The following is a 21,113-nucleotide window of genomic DNA, read 5'->3' on the forward strand; positions in this document are numbered from 1 at the left end:
AGCATTATCACCACCACCTTCCAGGGTTCCTCTCCCTGATTCCAAACTCGGAATCCACAAGCCACTTCAAGCTTTGGGAAGGGAGAGAAGGTGACAAAGAGGAGATGCATGGGGGGAGGACAGGGACATGGGAGGAAAGTGGGGTGAGGCAGTAGTGGGGGTACTCAGGAGTGGTTAGAGTCACAAAGAAATGGAGGAATGGAGTAAGGGCTGCTTGAGCAACCAGAGACAAACAAGACGAATGGAAGGTTCCTGTATCGTGTATGCTGAATTATGCCCACTATTTCTGCTGCCATAATCTAGTAAATGCCACATGTAAATGCAATTCTAAGTGTTTTACGTATGTTAAATAGTTTCACCTCATGCCAAACCTGTAGGAGGCACATCGCAGAAAACCTGACCTAAATTGTCTCAAACAAAACAGGAAATATGTTGGGTCATACAAATGAACAGTCTTGCAGGCAAGGCTTTATCCAGGGCTCAACAAAATGTGTTCTTCTCTCCATTTCTTTGCTCTACTGCTGCTATGTTGACCCCAGGCCCTAGCAGCCTGCCCCCTCCTAGTCTCAAAATGGCTGCCTACAGCTTTGAGCTGAGTATGTATTTCCTGCTCAGTTGGGGGTTGGGGGCAAGAGAATGTGGAGGGAAACAGTGTAGACAAAAGTGCCAGGTTTGGTCTTGTGGTCAGCCTATGAACAAATCCCAGTTCTGAGAAATGTGGATTTGCTGAATTTTTAAAAGACAATTATAAATTACTCCTGAAGCTGAGTGAGCCCAATTTCACCCAAACTAGATCGATGAGAAACTGACGCAACCATTAGGAAGGGGGCAGGAAGAAAATCTTTGTAATGGTAGACCCCGAAGATGATAAAAATGGACATAAAAGTAAATAAATGACTATCAAAAAGGCAAAGATTCAGAATCTAAAACATGGCTATGATTCAATTTCTGTTAAAAGTTCACTCATATTTTCATATGTATGTGTATATATGTACATATGTGTGTATACACACATGTATCTATGCTGCATTGCAAGCAAGAGAAACCAGCCTAGGCTAGTTTGGGCAGGAAGGGGGATTTTCTTAATGTTTATTTTTTAAAAAGAGCATGAGCAGGGGAGGGGCAGAGGGGGTGGGGGCAGAGGATCTGAAGTGGGCTCTCCACTGACAGCAGTGAACCTGATGTGGAGCTCGAGCTCACAAACCATGAGATCATGACCTGAGCTGAAGTCGGATGCTTAACCAACTGAGCCACCCAGGGGCCCCTGAAAGGGGTATTTTTTAAACGGGGTTTGACTGTCCCACAGCATGGATCCCGCTTGGGGCTCTCTCTCTCCCTCTCTTTCTGCCCCTCCCCACCCCTCAAATAAGTAAACTTAAAAAAAAAAAAAAAGGGTTTTGACTGGTTCAGAATACCTGGCATTTTAGCTTTTACAGTGAGAAACAAGCTGTGCCCCATTAAGTATTAAGTGGGAATTTCCAAACCATGGGTAGAGGATGCTGATCTTGTGTGGCCAAAAATAGATTAATTAATTAAGTGACTCCAAATGTAAGATGTGCATTCTCTTCAACTCAGAAATGTAACTTTTAGAAACTATCCTGCAGAAATACTTGCACACGTGCTTAAAGATGTGTAAATCAAGAATTCCTTTATCGTTGTCTTGTAATAAGGGTAAATGGAGAACAACTTAATCGTCTTCAAAAAAGGAATAAAAAATCAAACTATGATATAACGATACTATGAAAACACTATTCAGTGGAAAGACCTTCAAGACTTTTGTTTATCTTTGTTTATTTTTGAGAGAGAGAGAGAGAGAGAGAGGAGAGAAAGGAGAGAGAGAGATTGAGAGTGCACAGGAAGGGGAGGGGCAGAGAGAGAGACAGACAGACAGACAGACAGAATCCGAAGCAGGCTCCAGGCTCCAAGCTGTCAGTACAGGGCCTGACGCAGGGCTCGAACTCATGAACTGCGAGATCACGACCTGAGCTAAGGTTGGACACTCAACCGACTGAGCCACCCTGGTGCCCCAAGAGATGTTAAGTTTTTTAAAGCAAGGCTCAGGGCGCCTGGGTGGCTCAGTCGGTTAAGCGGCCGACTTCGGCTCAGGTCATGATCTCGCGGTCCGTGAGTTCGAGCCCCGCGTCGGGCTCTGTGCTGACAGCTCAGAGCCTGGAGCCTGTTTCAGATTCTGTGTCTCCCTCTCTCTGACCCTCCCCCATTCATGCTCTGTCTCTCTCTGTCCCAAAAATAAATAAACGTTAAAAAAAATTAAAAAAAAATAAAGCAAGGCTCAGGGGGCTCTTAATTTCAGCTCAGGTCATGTCTCATGGTTCCTGGGATGGAGCCTGCATGGGGCTCTGGGCTGGCAGCATGGAGCTTGCTTGGGATTCTCTCTCTCCCTCTCTCTGCCCCTTCACCAGGTGCTCACTCTCTCTCCCTCTCTCCAAATAAATAAATAAACTTATATATTAAAACAATAAAAGCAAGTTTCAGTACAGTCTGCATATTATGGTCTAATTTCTGTAAAAAGCGGTGCATTTGCCTATATATTTCTGCAGATGCTTAGAATAAAGGACTCGAAGGCTTTACAACGGTTTCCAGTGGTTACTTCTGGAAGGAGACTATGTGGAGTTGGTAGACTGGTAAAGAAGGACTTTTGTACGTTCATGGTTTACTCCAGATAGTTCTGGATTGTTGGAATACTCCACGATTAGATTTTATTCAAGTATAGGCTGTGTACATTATTAAAGGAAATATTTCTTACAGAATTTGCAAACCACTGGGTTAGATCATGGTGCTAATGAAGCCATGCATATCTTCCTTTCTCCTACGTAGGCAAGTTAGTACCACATATAGAAAATGTCTGTTTGTCTGACAAACAATTGCACCCACGAACTCCAGCCAGCTTTCACAAGCACATATGCCATTTGTCACAGTCAGGTCAGGTGAGAGAGTGTGACGGGTTTACTGCCCCCAGCTCGCGGCATATGTCTTATTTGCAGGTTTGTGGCTTTGTCCTTTGTTCATTGTTTTAAACCATACCATACAATTCCTCCATTTACAGGAACACAATTCACTCGTTTTTTGTATGGTCACGGAGTTGTGAAACCATCGCCACAATCAAGTTTTAGAACATTTTCATCACTTCCAAAAGAAATCGGAGCCTTTTCATCTCTCTTTTTATAGATTGACCAATTCTGGGCATTTCGTATAAATGGAATCATACCATGCGTGACCTTTTGGTCTGGCTTCTTTCGGTGAACATGATGTTTCCAAGGGTCCTCCAATTTTGCAGCATGATTCAGTACATCATTTCTTTTTATTGCTGAGTAATATTCCATTGTAGGTCTATACCGCATTTTGCTTACCCATTCATCAGGTGATGGACATTTGTGCTGCTCTCGTGTTTGGGCTATTGTGACTAATGCTGCTATCCACATTCATGCACAAGTTTTGGTGTGGACCTATGTTTTCGTTTCTCTTGGTAACACCCCTAGGAATAGAATTGCTGGGTCATGTGGTAATTCTACCTGTAATATTTTGAGGAGTGGCCAGACTGTTTTCCAAAGAGACGCTCCCATTTTCCATTCCCACCAGCCATGTATGAGTGTCCCAATTTCTCCATATCCTTGCCCAAATTGCTTTTATCTGTCTTTTTGATCAGAGTCATCCTAGTGGGGGTGAAGTCGTTTCCATATGTTCTTGTGTCTTTGAGAATGACCACTTGTATTAATTAGACTTCTGCTGCAGGAGCATTGCATAAGAAAAACAATCTCAAACTTCAGGGACTCCAACCACAAGCATCTATGGGTTTGCATGTCGATTATGGCTCTGCTGGGCTTGGCTGGGCATTCATTCTGATCTATTTCACGAATACTTATCCTAGGAGTGCTCTTCTCATATGGAAGCCTAGAATCTCAAGCCGCAAGCAGAAATATTCCATGGCGTAAAAATGATGTGATACTTCTATCAAACCATTGTTAACAAAAAGATTCATGTTGCTAAATTCAACTTCAGTGGAGCTGCAAGTGAACTTGGCCTGTGGCAAAGGGCACGATTGTATTAAGTATGAAAATAAAGAGTTGGAAACAATAACTCAATCTAGTTTGCCATTGAAATTCCTATCTCCAGTTCTACCCACTTTCCTGATTTATAACATGACTTAGCCATTATGGGTTATATATGACTGTATATATATATTCAGTATGTCCCAAATCTCAGACCCCCTATTCATTTTCCAAGTAACTTTTCCCAACTTCTCCATCTGGACACCACCACCCAAATTCGGAATTACTAGACATTCAAATAATTAAGAATTAGAGAGCCCTTCTCTCATCAAGCTTTCTTCTGGTTTACATAAAATGCTTCTGGCTTCAGCCCAGTATTTCCCCCACTTTTTTCTTAAAACAAAAACAAAAACCAATGGACTTTAGAGTAACAACATGCTTTTCCCAGCTGAGGTAAACCCTGTGGTGAAAACCTACTTCTGGAAAAGTTTTGTTTATTTGTCTTTTTTTCTTTCTTTTGTTGTCTAACATATGGATATGAGACTAGAGATAGAGATGACCATACAGACGAAATCCACATGCTAAGAATTGGAGTGCATAATGGAAGAAGGAATAGGGAACACTGATAACATCATGGAGTTCTGTCCACCTGGCCCGCCCTGTTCTGGAATATTTGTTACATCACCCTCTTGCTGATAAAGCATCAGTGTCTCCACATTATCGAATAATTTAGAAACTTTTCAAAGTGGTAATTAAGATGTTCCAGAATCTTCCCTAAGCTTCTAATCTTTCGTCTCCTGCTTATTCTTTGTTCCTCAGCCAACTACCCACCCTACATCTATTCTTAGTCCCTCTCTATCCTGTTCTGTGCCCTACCTGGTGGCCCAAATCACTCAGGATTCCTTGCTTGTTGGCTTCTTATTGAGTTTGGCACGAGGAAGCAGAGCAGGGGGGAGAAAGAGGTCAGGGCATTTCTTCCCACCTACTCTGGGCTCTTTGGCCACAGTAACATGCCTCCTTGACCTCAGCTCCTAGCAGATAGCGCCCCCTCCAGGGCTCCAACTGTCACTAGGGTCTTGAGAACTATTTCCTTTGCTGACCACTTTAAATCTAGAGTGGTAACGGTTTCCCAGTATTGCTAGTGTCTGGGTGCCTCAACCTTCCTTGTTTGTACTTAAAACTCTGCCCAATCTCTCTACGTGGTCCTACGGTTAAGTGTCTTCAAAAAAACCATCTGCAGGGAATTGCTTCCAGCTGGCATTTGACTAAGGCAGTAAAACCTCTCTTGGTATACGCATTTCAGGTTTGCATTTCAGCAACTTTTCTCATAATCCTCCCTTTGCTCACAATTCCTTTCTTCTCATCTCTAGGTCTAGCTGTCCTTCAAGGCCCTCTCAAGCACCAGTGCTCCCCAGTAGCCTCCCCCCCACCCCCTTAATTCCCACACCATAGAAATCTCTTCTTTCCTTGAACTCACTCAGCACACACTTGAGAGTGATTATCTTTTTCTGCTTTAAATTATAGCGACTTATGTACTTGTAACTCTGGCCATTTTTTAGATTCTTTGAAGTCTGAACCCATACCCAGGTCTGATTTGTTTTTGTTTTTCTCTCTTTCCTTTACGTTTCTCCCTGAACTTTGCCTCCTTCCCCGAAAGTAACTGAAACAAGATTTGGTACCAAATGGGTGTTTTATCATTCATTCTTTTTTTTTAAGTTTATTTATTTATTTTGAGACAGAGACAGAGACAGAGACAGAGAGAGAGCTCAGGGGAAGGGCAGAGAGAGAGGGAGAGAGAGAGAATCCCAAGCAGGCTCCGCACTGTCAGTGAAGAGCCTGATTCAGGCTTGATCTCACCATTTGTGAGATGCTTAACCCACTGAGCCACCCAGGTGCCCCTATTCATTCTTATGACGATTTGTTGTTGCTTCGTATTACTATTATAACAGGTACCAATTACTAATTTATAACAATATATGCACTACAAAAATTTTGAAAATGATGGCACAGACTAAAATTTTCCTTTGGTGATAATGTAGTTGTTACATTTAAAATATGCAATAATCATGTGTCTATGATACATATATGATGGCGGACTTTATTTTTATTTAAAAGATTTTAGGTGAGGGGTGCCTGGGTGGCTCAGTCAATTGAGCATCCAACTTTGGCTCAGGTCATGATCTCACAGTTTGTGGGTTCCAGCCCCACATCGGGCTCTGTGCTGACAGCTCAGAGACTGGAGCCTCCTTCGGATTCTGTGTCTCCCTCTCTCTCTGCCCCTAACCCACTTGCATTCTGTCTCTGTCTCTCTCTAAAATTAATAAGCATTAAAAAAAAATTTTAAAGTTTTTAGGCGATAAACCTTATCTTCTCTCAAAACTTTCCTTGGGTATCAAATGGAAAAAATATCATGTATGAGCAAATATTGGTCTGTAACTGGCCCTACCTAACATTTTGAGTTGGAGTTGAAATTCTCAACCTACTTTGTAATTCAGTCTTTTAAAAAGCTCTGCTCTGGGAAGTTCTAGAGATTCTTTCTGGGAGTGGGGATAGATTGAGATGCCTTCAGTATGGCTTTCACTTAAAGAAAGGGTTCTGGCCTAATCTCTCCTCCTGCTACTCACATTACCCACAGTGTTCTTCTATTTAGTCACTAAATTTCTGCCTAACCATCACCACTAACTGGGGAACTCACTTGCTATGCAATAATATTAAACAGTATGTTTTCAAATGACCCTAAGTTTAGAAAGTTTTATCTTATATTTGGTTGAAATAGGACTACCCCTCATTCTGCATGAAGCAATAAAGAATGCGTCTAAATTTACTTCATCAAAATGGCAGTACTTTTTATTTTAATTTTTAAACATTTATTATTTTTTTTGAAAGGGGGAGAGAGAGAGAGAGAGAGAGAGAGTTTGAGTGGGGGAGGGACAGAGACAGAGGGAGACACAGAATCTGGAGCAGGCTCCAGGCTCCGAGCTGTCAGCACACAGCCTGGCACGGAGCTCGGACTCACAAACCACCAGATCTATGACCTGAGCCAAAGTTGGGTGCTTAACCAACTGAGCCACCCAGGTGCCCCCAAAATAGCAGTACTTTAATATGGTGATCATACTGACACAAGTCTCTCTTTAGGCTAAAAACCCATTTCCTTCAAATTATCTTCTTATGACATGTTTGGAAAACCCACTTATATTGCATGATATTTGTCAAAATCCTTCTTCAGGCATGATGCCTAGAACTGAAAGTGATTTTCCTGATGTACACTGACAAAGGAAAAGTATAGTGATATTATTTCCTTTTCTACTCTAGTTATTTAAAAGCCGGATGCAGGGACCTTGGGGTTCCAATCTGAGTTATAAGGAGCTTATAAATTGCCACTCTGTCCTAACACATAAAAAGCTGAACAAACTGGAAAAAAAAATTCTTAGTTGCATAAGAGAAGTGGGATCACAGGGTAAATTACTGTCTTAAAAATTGAAGAGAGAGGGGCGCCTGGGTGGCGCAGTCGGTAAGCGTCCGACTTCAGCCAGGTCACGATCTCGCGGTCCGTGAGTTCGAGCCCCGCGTCAGGCTCTGGGCTGATGGCTCGGAGCCTGGAGCCTGTTTCCGATTCTGTGTCTCCCTCTCTCTCTGCCCCTCCCCTGTTCATGCTCTGTCTCTCTCTGTCCCAAAAATAAATAAAAAAACGTTGAAAAAAAAAATTAAAAAAAAAAAATTGAAGAGAGAGATGAATACAGAGAATCACAAACTTCCAGAGCAGAAACCACAGCAAAACTAGTACTGGGGTAAGGAAACCTGAACTGTAATTGATTAACTGCTAATGCAATAAGACAAGAAAAGGAAATAAAATGTATATAAGGTGGGAAGGAGAAAACAAAACTATCTTTGTTCACAAAGAAAATTCAAAATAATTTACAAAAAAATTCTGTAACTAATAAGTGATTATAACAAAGTTGTAGATACAAAGTTAATACATAAAAATCAGTTGTTTTCCTGTGTATCAGTAATAAGCAAGTGGAATGTGAAATGAAATCCACTTTACCATTCACATTAGCAACCCTCAAAATGAAATTCTTAGGTATGAATCTAATCAAAAATGTACAAGATCTATATAAGGAAAACTACAAAACTCTGATGAAATATATCAAAGAAGAACTAAACAAATGGAGTGATATTCCATGTTTATGAATAGAAAGACTCAATATAGTCAAGATGTCAGTTCTTCATGGGGCGCCTGGGTGGCGCAGTCGGTTAAGCGTCCGACTTCAGCCAGGTCACGATCTCACGGTCTGTGAGTTCGAGCCCCGCGTCAGGCTCTGGGCTGATGGCTCGGAGCCTGGAGTCTGTTTCCGATTCTGTGTCTCCCTCTCTCTCTGCCCCTCCCCCGTTCATGCTCTGTCTCTGTCTGTCCCAAAAATAAATAAAAACGTTGAAAAAAAAATTAAAAAAAAAAAAAGATGTCAGTTCTTCCTACTTTGACTTATAGATTCAGCATAATCCTTATCAAAAGCCCAGCAAACCCCCTGTGGGTTGATCGCTGATTTTAAAATTTATATCATAGGCAAAAGACCCAGAATAGCCAACTCAAAATTAAAGAAGTACAACTGACACTACTCAACTTCAAGTTTTGCTATAATGCTGTAGTAATCAAGACAGTGTGTTATTCACAAAAGAAAAGATAGATCAATGGAACAGAATAGAGAACACAGAAATAGACCCACATAAAAATAGTCAACTGATCTTTGACAGGGGAGAAAAGGAAATATGGAGCAAAGATAGTTTTTTGGTTTTTTTTTTTTTAAACAAATAGTTCTGGAACAATTGGATATCCACATGCAAAGGGAAGCCTTTCAGCTGAGTCAGTCCCATTTAAAGGGCTGTCCTAGAAGTACTTACCAAAGATTTCTGCTTATATTTCATTGAATACCCCAATCTAGAAGGGAGATTGTGAAATGTGGTTTTACAGTTGGCAGTTGGGCAATTTGCTATAGTCAGCACTGTAGGTGTTCTTTTACAAAACTAGAAAGGCAGAATGGATATGAGGTGGAACCCAGTAATATCTGCTTTTTAATCTTATATGCAATCCTAGGAATTGCTTTTAAGTCACTTTTTCTACCTGTACTGGTATATTTTTCCTCCTTTTGAAATTAATTGATACTTCGTATTCATTTTCTTAAATTGTATTATGGCTTGTTGAGATCTTTTTGAATCTTAATTTAGGCATCAATAGCTAGCCTCTCTTCTACCTTTAGGATATCTGAACATTTGAAAATTATTCCAGGATGCTGATAAAGAGACTGTCTTTGAAGTTCATGTCAGCACAAAAGAATGCATAACATTTGACCCGTATTTCTTCATTTTTTCACAAGGATGTCATAAAATACTTTATCAAGTGCTTACTTAATTTCAGGTGTTCTGTTTTATTCATATACATACACATATTTATATATATACACACATATAGACACGTATTTACTGTAGAATAAAAGAAAGCCATTAAAAGTGGTGTTGTAGAACCACTTGTCGAAGAACCAAGTGTAGAAGAACTAAATGTAGAAGAACATTCATTGACATAAACATATTCATGATATATTATTTGCATAAAATAGGCTATGAAACAGAATGTGCAGCATGAACCTATATTATTTCATTTAAAGTGTAGACGGACTATTCCATTTGCGATAAGAAAAAAGGAAAATAAAAAGAACTGATAACAAAGACATGGATTCTTCTAGAGGCATTACAGAGAATGGTTTTTTTAAATGTAAGACTGAAGGCTAAGAGCCCAGAGAGAAAGACATTGGGGTTATCCAAATGAAAATTGGAGAGAGCTCTCACTAAGGCAGTGACCCTGGAGGTGGAGAGTTGACAGATTCAAGAAATATTTAGAGGGCAGAACTGGAGGGACCTGATGATCACTTGAAGTGGAAAGAGAAAGAGGAGTTAGACTGATTCCCAGCTAAGCAAATCACGTGTTTAAGATTATTAATCGGGATGAGATAAACGAAAACAGACCAGTTTTAGGGAAAACAAGATGGGCCAGTTTCTATGGTTATGTGACAAACCACCCAAAAATTATGGCTTAAGAATAAAAACAGTAATTATTTTACTGATAAATCTGCAATTGGGGCAGGGTTCAGCAGGGATCTCTCTGATCTATTTTATATCAGCTGGAGGTGGTTTAGATGGAAGGGGTTGGGGAACCTGGAATTGTCTGAATATGTAATCTCCCCGCCTTGTCCCTCCAGTATGATGGCGTTAGGAAGTCTAAGGTACTGAGACAGAGAAATAGGAGAACAAGAGAGAGAAAGAGGGAAAGAGAGGGAGGGAGGGAAAGAGAGAGAGTGAAGGATGGAAACAATGCAAGATGATGTGTTTCCATGCTGGCCATTGCTTCCTTAAAAGCGAAAGAGACAGAGCAGGTGGCGTGGTAGGTGTGGTATAACCACTAGACAAACTATGCGTACTTGTGTTTTGGAAACAGCCCATGGGATAGAAAAAGAAGGGAAAGTTTATATGGCCAGATCCCTCTTATATCAATTTTCTTTTGTTGCACAGACTTCATGACTTAAACACCGTTAAAATACCCATTTATTAGGTTAGAGTTTTGTAGGTTGGAAGTCAGGCATAACATGACTGGATTCTCTTTGGTGGTATCACAAGGCTGAAATCAAGGTGTTGGGCTAGAGTCCTTACCAGAAGGCTCTGGGGGAAGATCCCGCTTCCAAACTCATTCTCTTCGGTGGAATTCAGTTCCTTGGGGTTCTACAAAAGAGGTCCCTGTTCCCTTGCTGGCTGGTAGCCGGGATTGTTCTCAGCTCCTGGAGGCTACCCACATTCCTTGCCATGAGTCCTCTCCATGGTCAGAGCAACAATGGCGAGTCAAATCCTTCTTGAGTTCCAATTCTTAAACTTCCTCTCCTAAAATCAGGTAGAAATAACACTCTGCTTTTAAAGCACACATATCCTTAGGTCAGGCTCACCTGGATAATTTCCTTATCTTAAGGTAAACTGTACCATCTAACATCACTTAATCATGGGAATAAAATCCATCATATGATAGACCCAGGGATTATGCAGAGCATGTACGCCAAGGGGGCAAGAAGTTTTAGGAGCCATTTTTAACATTCTGCAGGCCACACGTTCTATTCCTAAGTCTGATTTAAAAAACATATTCTTGGGGCACCTGTGTGGCTCAGTCGGTTGAACGTCCAACTCTTGATTTTGGCTCTGGTCATGATCTCATAGTTCTTGAGTTCGAGCCCCACGTGGGGCTCTGCACTGTAGAGGAGCTTGCTTGGGATTCTCTCTCTCCCTTCTTTCTCTGCCCCTCCCCCCTCGTTCTCTCTCTCCCTCCCTTTCTCTCAAAACAAATAAACTTAAAAAAAAAGAAAACTACTTTAAAAGCCCCTATTCTTCTTGCTACCCAAAGTTACCTGATAGTATATCTAGACCAAGATTGTTTGGAGATGACAGTATATTGTCAATAGATAAGAGATGGAAATAAAACTAAAACTATTCTGTTTCTGTTCCACTTCCATGATTTCTGCCAAAAAGGATGTTCTGTGAATCCTAGCACATATTAGTTACTTAATAAGTATTTATTGAATGAACTATGGATTGGATAAAGGAGAATAAACATTTGTTAAGGGTAAAATGAAAGGCTTAACATAATAGGTAAATAGATTTTAAATGAGCACATAGCTGTTTCAAAAGAGATTTTCTCTAGTTCCAGATGAATTGCTTTCCCAAGTCCTGAGAGAATAAGAAGTGAGATTAGCGCAAAACCAACTCAACATATATTTGTTGAGTGAGTGACCGAATGAGTGGACAAATTCATTTTGTTGGATGATTTTCTGTCTATGGGACTAGAAAGCCCGTCCACCTCCCCACTCCCACATTGTTAACCAACAAAATGTTAGCTTGGCAGCATATATTTTTTCTTGGTGATAAAGTAGGAAACTCTTAGAGATTATTCTTCCTACATTTCATTAAACACTGAGCATATTTTAAAAGACACAATCTCTAAAATTATGCATTTAAGCAGTGCCAATGAGTCCCCGTCAAAATGTTGGAAGTATTTTTCAGAAATATGTGCTTACCTTGCATTGTACTGAGCTCCTAGATACTATACATGTATATGTACATTTACATGTACATGTATATGTATATGTGTATGTATATGTGTGCATGTGTATAGTATGCATTCTGTTCACTAAATATTAAGTATAATTTTTTCTGTGACCCCAAATAGATTGATTTTCAAAATATCTGGTTATAATAAATCTGTGTAATTACGTATAAAATACATCTATGATTAATTCAGTCAGTCGTAATCTGAGAAAATCCTTAAACTATTCCTTAATTTAAGGCTATATTAAACTATAAATATAATGTGATAAAGGGCAAAGTGAGAAACGCAATCTCTTCATCGCAGGTGCATCTTCCTTTACTGAAAAGAATTACTAAGATACTTTTATATATGTAATGCTTGTCTCATCTTGGAGCTTATTAAGAGTAACTCTGTCATAGCAACACATTGGTAAGTACCAAAAGTCTATCATAAACTGAAGACTACCTACACATGACTGGTGCTAAAAAGAAGTGTTAGAAATACTACCTGTCCCCATGGCATCTACACATAATTTACATATGAACAAAACACAACTAGAGAACAAGATATCATACATGTCTTAAAGTCTGTTAAAAACTGGAAGAACCCTCAGAGATTATATTGACCTTTCATTTTAGAAACGGGGACACTGAGCTACACAGAGGAGAAAGGATTTCCTGAAGACTGCAGAGCTGGTAAGAAATAGTAAGAAATCGACTTTACTACATATATTTCACTGATTTGTGGTGTCACCAGTATCATATACAACTAAAATAGAAAAGATCCTGGCTAGTATGTGATAACACACGGCCAAGAGACCCTGAACTCTAAGAGATATACCAATTTCCAAAATATTAGGAGGTGGGGAAAACATCTGAATACAACTTTCACATGCATGTACTATGTAATTTAAACAGAACTTTTACATGTGATATGATCTATTGTATTGTGTATCTATTGGGTCCACTGGATTGATTTTACCACCCACTGAGGAGCTGACCTGACCCAAACACTAAATCATGTATCAGTTAATTAGAAACCTTGTTAACATATACAACCAAAGTGCTAATTGTTCAGTTTGATAGTAGGTGCAGAAGAAAAGAAATAGTTTCACGTGAACAGAAACCACCTGGAAAGTTTTCAGATTAGAAATAAGAGTTTTAACCTTGAACGGATGGGTAAAATATGATGAGGTAAAGAAAGGGAAGCAAACAATTGAGCAACTTAAACTGGGGTGGGGAGGGGACCCCCAAATGTAATTGTTAAAAAAAATTTATTCTTTAAAATATATCCATTTAACTTCAGAAAAATATGACACAATTTTTTAAGGTCTCAAAAACAAATTGTAATGTCTCTTCTACAGAAAATAGACAAAAACTTGAAAAAAATTAAATATAGCTTCCAAGAATTAAAATATATAAAACTGAGTTACATAAAATGTGATGCAGCATTTGTTTTGTAGCCTTGTTATAAATTCAAAAGGGTCAAATAGTCTGATAGTGAAGTGATGGTGGCCTGAAAACAAGTGGCCGGACATTCTCTCACCCCCCCCCTTTTTTTTTGGTGTGCGTTTCTTAGAGCCAAGGATTAATGCAAAAATAAAATTTTGGGATTTCCTTCTTGCCGGCTGTGTGCATACGAAAGAAAAATCCGGAGATATAACGTACCCAGTATAAAACTGGCTGGCTGAAACCGTCAGTGATATCTTTTACCTTCATCCTCAGAATTCCATCTCCAGTCCTTGCAAAAGCAAGCCAACAGAAACCTAGAAGCCCGTTTTGTACGTGTAAGTAAAGTGCGCACACCACAGTGCAAGTGTGATCACATTAAAAAATGTGCCCACTTGGCAGTTAGGAGATGTCACTGCAATCGTTAGTACGTGAAATTTCAATCCCTTTGATGAAGATACCATCTTTCAGCGAAGCCCCAGCAGAAAACCTTTGGTTCCTGTTAGACCCCTCCCTCCCTAGTCAACTGCTGGGCTCCATCCGGAGGGAAGGAGGCTCTCCCTCTCCATCACAGCTAAGCGTTCCCAGACCCAGGAGAAACGCTGGGTTTCTGCAGGGCACTCAACGTGCGGCTAAGTGTCCCAGCTCTGCAAAGGGCAGCTGGAAACGGATTTAAAATGGCAACGTTGACCAATCAGCGCCGCCGCGCCGAAGCAGACATTTACACGCGCCTCCTCCACAGGCACAGCGGACCCTGGCTGTGTCTAACTCCCTGCTTAAGGCTGGAAAGTAGGCTTTTTTTTTTTTTTTTTTTTTTAAATTTCACGGTGGTCTGTATTGGGAGGAAGAAAATTTCTTCCTCGGCTGAAAGTTTTTATTTTGGAATTGGCCCAAAATAATTTTGGGCGTGATGTGTGAGAATCTGAACCTAATTTTTTTTCAGTTTTTTGTTATTCAAGGATGAAAAGAGGTACATTTTTAAATGCACTCCACCTTTTTAAAACGGACTGTGGTCATTACAGTGTTCACATAACTCAGAAACAGCCCAAGCAATAAAATTAGGACTTGGCAGAAAGGGAGTTCCTAGGGAAAAGGTTAAATCAAGGTAAATTAAAGGGAGAGTTGGACAATTGGCTCGATTGTGATGTTTAGGAAGCTATGGGGTTCCCGCATGGGGCAACCCATCTACCCTGCATTGGAGCCCGGGTGCGTAGCGCCAGACCCAAGGGCGGGGGAGACTTCGCGTGGTCTCTAGTCTTTTCCGGAGAAAAAAAGCTCAGCGTAGGGGCTGGCGCGCTCCGTGTGCCCGTGTGCACATTGTATGCACGTGTGCATGTGTCTGCGAATGCGCACGCATATCTGCGTGCATGTAGCCGCGCGTGTTTGTGTACGTGTGTGCTCATGCATGGATGTGCCCGTTCGAGTGTGCATATGTGGATCTGTGTGCATGTCTGTGTGTGCGTGTGTGTGCGCGCGCTTCGGGTCCTGCAGTCTGTGATGAGGGTATTCCCAGGCAGAGCAAGGCTGCGGGGGGGCCCGTCCCTACTCCTCCTCCGTTTCTTCCCACTCACAGGGAACTAGAACTCTGCCGCGCGTGCAGCTAGACGCTTCCTGCAGAGTGTTGGCTCCGCGTCGTGGAGGTGCAGGTAAAGGCCAAGCCCCTAAACGCGGCTCCGGGGCGGTCACGTTCCCGTGCCTTACTAGGACAACCGCCCAGGGGCGACCTCGGGCGGCTGGCGGGACGAAGCCGGCGGCGAGCCGTCCCGGGATCCCCGGCCTGTCCCTTTAACCCCGCCGCCGGGCGGGAGCACGTGAGCGGGGCTTCGGGTGGCACCCGGGCGCCGCCGCCGCCGAAGCAGTTGTATTTCGAACGCTGCCTCTGGCCCGCGGCCAGGCGCCTTGGCTCGGCGGTCCGCCTGGCCTCCCTCCTCCTCATACTTTTCCTCCTGCGCAGCCCCCTCCCCTTTATCCGCCCACGATTAGAGGTGGGCACTCCCCCCGAACCCCGCCGCCCCCTCCCCAAGCACACACACACTCATCCCACTAGAATCCTGGGGCAGGAACTCAGAAAACTTCCAGCCCGGGCAGCGCGCGCTTGGTACAGGACGCAGGAGCGAGCAGCCCGTCCCCCTCCGACTCTCCGGTGCCGCTGCCGCCTGCTCCCGCCACCCGAGGAGGCGCGGTGCCACCCACTGCTCCGTCCTTTGCCCGCGCTCAGTGCCCGACCCGATCCCGGCAGAATCTCCCCATCCTCCTTTTGCTTTCCGACTGCCCAAGGCGCTATTTGTTTTCTCTCTCTCTCTCTCTTTCTCTTTCTTGCTCTGTGAGCGCGGAGCGGGGGGGAAGAGGAGGAGGAATTCTTTCCCCGCCTAACATTTCAAGGGACACAATCCACTCCAAGTCTCTTCCATTTCCAAGCCGCTTCCGAAGTGCTACCGGTGACCGCAACTCCTGATCCCAAACCAAGAGGGGAGCCTCCCGACTTCGAACCCTCTTTTCCTTCTCCGCTCTCCTCCTCCTCTCGCTACCTCCACCTCCACCTCCACCTCCGGCACCCACCCACCGCTGCCGCCGCCACCAGCAGCGCCTCCTTCTCCTCCTCCTCCGCCCCTCTTCTCTCTTTTTGGCAGCCGCTGGACGTCCGGTGTTGATGGTGGCAGCGGCGGCAGCCTGAGCAGCAGCAGCCTGAGCAGCACGCCAGCTCTCGCCCACCCTGCCACATTCTCCGGTCCCATCACCCGATCTCCCGAAAGGTGCTGGGCACATTTGGGGCGGCGGAGGCGAAGCGGCTGCGGCGGCGGTAGCGGCGGCGGCGGCAGCGGTAGCGGCGGCGGCGGCGGCGGGAGGCAGGATGAGCGCACGCGGAGAAGGCGCCGGGCAGCCGTCCACTTCAGCCCAGGGACAACCTGCCGCCCCGGCGCCTCAGAAGAGAGGACGCGGCCGACCCAGGAAGCAGCAGCAAGTCAGTACGCGCGCGGGGTGGGGGCACCAGCCCACCTCCGCTCCCTGGGCGAGGGCCCCGCGACGCGCGGCGACCCGAGCGCGGGAGCCCAGTGGCGGCGGTCGCCGCACGCTGCCGGCCGGCCGTGGGGGCGGGCTGCGGCGTCCTCCGCGCGAGTGCGCCGCTGAGCCCCGGGGCGCCCGCGCTCCTCGGGGCGGGGAGGTGGGGAACCGCGGCAGGCGGCGGGAGGTGGGGTAGGGCGAAGCGCGTCCTCGGACTTTCGCTATTGTGCACGGCCCCGAGTGGCGCGATGTCTCCTGGTGACGAAGCGGCCGGGGTCCCACAGCCCAGGGCTCGCCGGGCACTTTCCAAGCCGCTTTACAGTTGCCGGGGTGGGGGCGGGTGGGCGGTGCGGGGTGGGGGTGGGGGTGCAGGGGTGCTCTGGAGGGTCAGGGGCGGAGGGGCTGAAGTCCCGGGGGCCGGAGGCTAGTTCTCCCGCCAACCGGCTTTGCTCGCGGGCCGGGGACTGGCGCGCCGCAGCCGCCCCCTTAGCGCCCTCCCCAAGTTCTCGGTGGCCCGGGACTCGCTCCCTCCCGACAAAGAACTCTTTGGCCCTCCCGGTTCTCTTAGAGCTCTTTAAATGCGGCGCGGCGGCCGCTCTGCTGGCCGCGGCCGCCGCCGCCGCCGCGGAGGTGTCCCTGGGAAGGGGCTACGGGAGAGCCCGGGTCCTCACCGGACGGGATTAACTCATTTGGCCAAGGGCGCGGTGGAAAGTAGTGTCCGAGAGTGTGTACGGTAGCTAGGTCACTTCCTCGCAAGGCGCCCAGTCTCCCTTTGGCCCCTGGATCCCGCGCTTCCGAGCTGCAGACATTAAATGTACTTCTCCAGGGCGACTGGCTGGGGGTTGGGAGGGGACGATCGAGGGGCGCCCGGGACCCCGCGGAGTGGAGGGTTTTGTCTGCGGATGCAACCAATTAAGCGTGCAGCCGGCGCTTGCAGAGCTGCGCGCAGCGCCCAGCGCGGGGGGTTTTGTTCGCTGCAATTTCCAAGCCTCGGCGGGCAGAGCTGGAGCGGGACATGTCTATTGAGAACATTTAAACTCGGCTTCCGCGGGCTTTAAAACTTCTCCTGCGTTCCTTAGCCTTAAAGCGCTTCCTTCACGGCAAATAGGCCTATTAGAAAATAATCCTGGAGTCCCAAAGCTGCCCGAGAGCAAGGTAGGGGGAAATTGAACAATGTATGCTTGCCTGAGCATTTTAGAAAAACTGAAAGGGTTGTACCTTTTTGAAATCATCAAAGGAAACAAGCCAATCTAGAAGCCCTGAGTTTTCCCGCTTTGCCCAAGCGACACTTTAAACCGCGTGAGGATCCTGTTTTACACCTCCCAGGAAGTCTCTGCCCTTCCCCCCCCCCCCCTTGTTTCCCACCCGACACCCAGCTCCCTCTGACTCTATCTCCCATCTCCAAAAAATAATCCAAAAGAAACTGCAGTGGGTTCTGGAGGTGATTGGAGGTTTTACCTTTGAGTTAAGGCAGAGTTCACAAAGAAAGAAAAATGTGTCTCCGGTGTGTTTGCTCCGGATGTGCCCACTGGCGTTAGTGGTCCCACAGAAGCTTGCAGGGAACCGTCCCTAGATTCTCTAAACAGGATGCGAATTTTCGTTGAAGACTTTCATGCGTTTTAAGTTAATTAGTCCCATTTAATCACCGAATCTGAATGAAATGTAAATTGATGATTCACTGGATAAATATTTAGGATCTGGAATATTAATCACCGCATTCTCTTAACCACTTGAGTATTTACTACTTGGCATAGAAGCCATTTAAAGTTTTGCTAAACCTATTGATAGTTTCAATTTCTCCCTCCCAGACACTTCCAGTCTTCCTCATTTTTCCCCTCTTTTAGTTTTCTCCAGTCCACCCCTTCCATAAGAGTTTTCTGCAAAGCAACTTTTGGAGAAAATGTTTATTTTTGTCAAAAGATATTTAAATGTAGACTGGAGACCATGCCTCCAACTCCAAAAGGAAGTGGAGAATTGAAGCAATTATCTAGATAATTCAAGCAAAACCTCCCACAACAGATTTACCATAATTATTTGGAAATTTTAGGGGGAACGGAGCTATTTTGAGTTGAAGATCTTGGATAATTGTTCCAGTGCTTCACTCAATGTGTTGATTGAGTCACAATTGATCTGCAATGCGGATATACAGAGATGATTAAAAACCATCTTTCCAATATGGAAGACCGTTGAAATACTTACGCTGTTAGCTTCATACTTCTGTTGTTTGAAATCCTAGCACAACGGATAGTAGCATTCGTGTAAAATATTTGTAAGTTGCCAAATGCATAACCATTCAAATTTTACACCTTAAAAACGTGTAACTTTCTCTCTAGAACCTGCAACCTTGTCGGCCTTTGTTACCTTCTGGAGTTGAAACAGACCCTACTTTTCACAGGCAAAACAGAATTTCCTTTTTGAACCCTTGGATTAAAAGTAGAGTTATTTCCTCTTTCTGTAAACTCAGTACCATCATCATTCCATTTATGCTCTTGCTGAATGTGTTCCAACAGTGCTTTTGAGCAGCACGTGCAGAAAATATAACTCTAGAGTCAGGGTCAATTTCTTTCAGACATTCTTCCACAACAGCATTTTTTCCCCCCCACACTTAGGAGCCAGCCGGTGAGCCCTCTCCTAAGAGACCCAGGGGAAGACCCAAAGGCAGCAAAAACAAGAGTCCCTCCAAAGCAGCTCAAAAGGTGAGATTTCTCAAGTCAAGTCTCTCCACCTTCTCCATGACCACATGAGCTTCCCTGTAATTTTCCCATTCTAGATGCAAGCCTAAGGATTTGTCCCAACTGGGTAACCCAAGACTCATCTTCCAACTGTGCTATTTCTCAGCAGAGTTCGATTTCTAAGCAATTGCTTAGCATAAAAAGTTTATCAAGATGCTGTTCTTAACAATTACCAAAGAATACGAAGCTCAAAACAGGGGTGAGAGGGTGCGGAGGGGGAGTGGAGAAAGTTAAGATTTGCACCAGCTGTGAAATAGTTAAAAATAAATCAGAACTATAGGATTTGCTTGGGGGTGATGTTTGCAATTTCCTTCAAAAATAATAAAGATGAATTTACTTTGTGCTCATTTACATGATTACTGCAAAACCAAATCCTTCTATGAAGTTAAGTACTTTGCCAAATGGTAATTAGAAGTAGATCCAATTGTGGAATACTGGAAAAAAATTTTCATGAGTTTTACATATGTAAATGTGATGGTCAAGTATGCTGCTTGTTGCATAGATCGTAATCTCTCAAAATGCCTTTCCATCAGGTGATATAGAAATGCTCTCAATGGGACAATGAGAATTCTTTTATACAAGTATGTGAATCATTCATTGTATATTTTGGGGGCAGGGTAGAAACCAGTGAAGTATAACTTACAGTGTTTTTATTTATAAATTTTAAATTGCAGTTTAACATAACTTCGTGTCGGTTGTATTTGAGCTAGCAAAGAGGAAATATCTCAGGGTCAATGCATGTACAGAGAAGTGAAGGTAATCTGAAACTCACTTTGTTTTGTTTTTTGGTTTTTTTTTTTAGCTTTACAAATAAATCAAAAAAGGTTTCTGTATTTTATTTGTAGGTTTGTATATTAGTGGAAAACAAAGGTTCAAAATTCAGAAGGAAATTTTGATACATCTTTTTAGTAGATTTGAGTGCATGTTGTACAGTATTTGTTAAAAACGACTATATGATCATCTTTGGGGATTAAGGTTTTGTGTGGTTTTCTCTGTGACTGGGCACTAACCATATTATATGTGATAGTTTTCAGTGTTGTAAACTGCCATAGCAACCAGTGATACATATAAAGTTATTTAGGGAGTAACTATGAGTTCTTGTCTGTTTCATTTTAACAATCTTGAGCAGAGCTGACGTGAAGGAGCAGATATCTAATGTATTTAAATATAACTGCTTCACAGAGGGAAAACTTAATTGTGACTCACATTTGGTCAATAAACTTTGAAGTAGCTCTAAGTTACCTTGTCATTTAGAACTGACAGTACATAATCTGATATTTCTAACAGGAATATTTCCTATTTGTTACATTATTACCTGGTCTATTAAGTTAGGTAACATGGGCTAATTTGACAAAGGAGTTTTTTAAATGCTGTGTAAAGTGTGGGGTTTACCTAACTGAATTTTACTGTAATGAAATGGCGAAGGAGCATCTTGGTAGGTAGCGAACAAACATTGAAAGTCTGACGTAATTGCTCTGAAAAATGCATCATTACAGCATCTCCCAGGAAGAAATCTGTATATCTCATCATAAATAATTTATTTGAAATTTAAGACAAAAAAAAGGGAAAATGAGCCATATCTTTCCAATTTCACCTTATTACATTTTTTTTTCTGAATGAGTAAAGAGATACTTCTGTCTCCTTCCCTTCATCTTGAAAAGTTTACCACTGACCAGCAAAATCTTTATTGATAAAAGGAAAGCTGAGACTTGGGTCTAATTGACTACCTAAAGCAAAATAACAAAAAACTTGGTCTCCTCCCAAGTAAGATTTGATTGATTTTCAGTCCTTTTAATAATAGGCATTT

The 21,113-nt window shown here is 43.5% G+C and overlaps 1 protein-coding gene across 1 annotated transcript in view; it reads left to right on the forward strand.

Moving 5' to 3' along the window:
* The first annotated feature begins 15,519 nt into the window (after positions 1 to 15,519).
* The window catches only part of HMGA2 (high mobility group AT-hook 2), a 110,764-nt gene continuing 105,170 nt past the window's right edge, over positions 15,520 to 21,113 (forward strand). The window contains exons 1-2 of the mRNA XM_032594009.1: positions 15,520 to 16,533; positions 19,184 to 19,270. Coding sequence (XP_032449900.1) covers positions 16,423 to 16,533; positions 19,184 to 19,270 — 198 coding nt within the window. The 5' untranslated portion in view covers positions 15,520 to 16,422. The remainder of the gene's footprint in view (positions 16,534 to 19,183; positions 19,271 to 21,113) is intronic.

This window comes from Lynx canadensis, chromosome B4 (genome assembly GCF_007474595.2).
Source record: "Lynx canadensis isolate LIC74 chromosome B4, mLynCan4.pri.v2, whole genome shotgun sequence".
NCBI lineage: Eukaryota > Metazoa > Chordata > Mammalia > Carnivora > Felidae > Lynx > Lynx canadensis.